This window comes from Corticium candelabrum, chromosome 14, assembly GCF_963422355.1.
Source record: "Corticium candelabrum chromosome 14, ooCorCand1.1, whole genome shotgun sequence".
Classification (NCBI taxonomy): domain Eukaryota; kingdom Metazoa; phylum Porifera; class Homoscleromorpha; order Homosclerophorida; family Plakinidae; genus Corticium; species Corticium candelabrum.
The window spans coordinates 2,868,909-2,872,076 of record NC_085098.1 but is presented as its reverse complement, the minus strand read 5'-3'; the positions used below and the strand labels follow the sequence as shown (position 1 = coordinate 2,872,076).

At 49.2% G+C, this 3,168-nt stretch overlaps 1 protein-coding gene across 1 annotated transcript; it reads right to left on the bottom strand.

The window, feature by feature from the left end:
- Positions 1-1,573: 1,573 nt before the first annotated feature.
- LOC134190142 (uncharacterized) lies at positions 1,574-2,924 on the bottom strand. The gene has a single exon (XM_062658570.1). It carries the CDS (start codon positions 2,801-2,803, stop codon positions 1,664-1,666), a length of 1,140 nt encoding a protein of 379 aa, XP_062514554.1. The 5' UTR covers positions 2,804-2,924; the 3' UTR covers positions 1,574-1,663.
- Positions 2,925-3,168: the final 244 nt, after the last annotated feature.

The window sequence follows — 3,168 nt, the reverse complement described above, 5'->3', positions numbered from 1 at the left end:
CGCATCATGCTGTGCTAAATGCCGTTACTCTCATCTACACCCAAGTACTTGTAGACTTGACCCGGTTCCAGACAGTTGATGGTGTCCGTTTTTCCTACCGTCAATCCAGAGTTGTGTCCAGATAGCCTGCCGTTGACAAAGTGTGCAACAGCACATTTGTCCAGACCAAACTTCATCTGAATGTCATCAGAGAAGATACGAACAGTGTGCAACAACCCATCCAACTGATCCGAGTTTCTGCAATACAGCTTCAGATCATCCATGTAAAGTAGATGACTGATGAGCTGACGTCTAGCAGTCTCACCATGCCCAGAAGTTATCCGGTAGCCGTAACCGGTTCTGTTCAGCTCCTTGCTCAGAGGATTGAGATCCATACAGAAGAGAAGTGGAGAAACTGAGTTACCTTGGAAAATGCCCCTCCTGATCTGCATAAGCCTTGTCTTGATCGTACTATTCCCGCAAGAAAGCACCATCGATGTCCTCCAACTCTTCAACACACGTGACAGGAACCCGCACAAGACTGGACTGATCTTATGCAGCTGAAGGCATTGGAACAACCAACTGTGTGGCACGCTGTCATAGGCTTTTTGGTAGTCCACCCAAGTCATACTCAAGCTCTTGTGCCTGGTCTTACAGTCTTCAGTAAGCAGCTTGTTGATCAGCAGCTGATCCTTTGCACCAAAAGATCCCTGTTGAAAACCCTTCTGCTCCGGAGCCATGAGTTTTCTCTTATCCAAATGCCCTGCAATCCTCTGCCTGATGACTGAGGTGAGGGTCTTATAGAAGACAGACAGACACGTGATAGGCTGGTAATTTTTGGCCTGGTCAGTCTTGTCATTCTTAGGAATCAGAGTAGTTATTCCTTGAGACAACCAGTCGGGTACAGAGTCTGGATTCTGAACCAGAACGTTGAAGTTATTAGTCAGATCAGTGTGAAGGCACGTGATACACTTGACCCAGAAACCATAAACCTTGTCTGGACCAGGAGACTTCCAGTTCCCCATCCTTTTGAGACACGATGTGACTTCATTGTCTGAGATAGGTAACCACTGCTGCTCATCTTTCCGGTGCGTCTCGTCATCGGTTTGACGTCTCAGCCAGAAGGCAGAGTCATTGTGATGTACCTCAGTTTCTAGGATACCACCCCAATACTGTTCGATCTCAGACTCGGATGGCTGGCAAGTGACCTGGATAGTCTGCTTACCCAGCTCTCTGTGAAACCGTCCAGCATCTCGTTGAAACAAACCATTCTGGCGAAGTCTCTTACGATTCTTCTCCAGCCTCCTGGTCCGCTCGACCTTGGACTTAAGTTCCATTTTCAATCGATTGATGGAGACCTCACAACTCTCCGAACAGGAAATGCCCAACCGATGCCGAAGAAGTCGGAGTTCATTTAACATACGAATGCCCGATGAACCCTTTCTAACCTCAAGCAACAGTGAGATCGCACGTCGAACTGTGAGAATCTCTATATCCAGTCTTCGTCTCCATGTCGGTGTTTGAGAATTGGTTGACTTCGTCGTCTTTAAGCCCCGTCTTTTGGACACTAGCGAAGCAACAGAGATATTATGTCGTGCTCAACCAGATCAGTCTGGTTTGTAAAGTCTATTACAAGTACCAGAAGCAAACCCTGCTTCAGAAGTACTTAGACCATCACGGCTGTCTAGAAAGAAGACATGACTTTACGAAGGATCCGAGTAGATCCCAGAAGCACTGTTTTCTGTAAGTGCTGCAGGTTGTGATGACCTGGAATAATGTCCAGCCACCGTGCAATACCTGCGTGCACTGTGCCCAAAGCTCCCAAGACCACCGGAACCACCAGTGTTCGACAATGCCACATGCGGCTTATCTCCACTCGCAAGTCGCTGTACTTCGCCAACTTCTCAGCATGTTTCTTGCCAATGTTGCCATCAGCAGGACAGCTGATATCAATAAGAAGACAAGTGTTTGTCTTCCTATTTCTGAGACAGATGTCTGGACGATTGGCTTTGATCTTCCTGGCAGTGGGGATGGTGGTATCCCACATCATAGTAATGTCATCCGTCTCCACAAGCCTATCAGGATGATGCCGGTACCATCTGCTCTCCACTGGAACCCCAAAATGGCGACAAACGTCCCAGTGAATGATGGATGCCACCTGATTGTGTCGATCAGTGTAGTCCGTCGGTGCCAAAGCACTACAGCCTGCCACAATGTGGTCGACTGTCTCCAGGCCTACACTGCACATGCGGCAAGTAGGACTGACATCACGATGTAGAATCTTGCGCTCATAGTACCGAGTCCGAAGAGCTTGGTCTTGAGCAGCAACAACCAGTCCCTCAGTTGCAGCAGGAAGATTCGCTGCCTTTAGCCATCCGTAGGTCTCTTTCATGTCCACAGGCGGTTGCTCAGTGAGACGACGATACTGTCCGTGCATAGGCTTCCCGCTCCAGGACCGCACACGAAGAGAACTGCAACACGTACGGTAATGTCTCGCATCTGTTTTAGGCGCTTGCTCGAAGCCACCTTCAACCGAGATGGATGCACTCCTGTGTAAGTTCTGCGACTTGTCGTCCAAAGCAAGACTCCTCCGCAGCTGTGCAGTAAACCGACAAGCCATGCGCTTGATCGAGTGTGAAGATTTTCCAGAGTCACACTCCCGTATCATCTGCATGAAAGGATCAGAACTGTCAGCAAGGTAACAGCTCAGCCTCACAATACAAGATTGATATGTCGACTCAATCTGTTGTAACCCCCTACCCCCATCACTGCAAGGAGCGTACAGTCGGTCAACGTCTGCAGCAGGATGGTGGACTCCGTGCATAGAGAGAAGCTTTCTGGTCCGACGATCGAGCTGCTGCAGGTCCGTGCACCCCCAATGAATGACGCCAAAACCGTAAGTGAGAACCGGTAGTGCAAACCCATTGATGGCTAGAATCTTGTTCCGACCATACAACTCAGTCCGGAGAACCACCTTCACTCTGCGAAAGTACTCGCGACGGAGTCTCTCCCGCATCATGCTGTGCTGAATACCGTTACTCTCATCTACACCCAGGTACTTGTAGACTTGACCCGGTTCCAGACAGTTGATGATGTCCGTTTTTCCTACCGTCACCCCAGAGTTGTGTCCAGATAGTCTGCCGTTGACAAAGTGTGCAACAGCACATTTGTCCAGACCAAACTTCATCT

What these genes read in the sequence shown, in the direction of transcription:
- LOC134190142 (XM_062658570.1), bottom strand. Translation starts at nt 2,803, where the DNA reads ATGCACGGAGTCCACCATCCTGCTGCAGACGTTGACCGACTGTACGCT.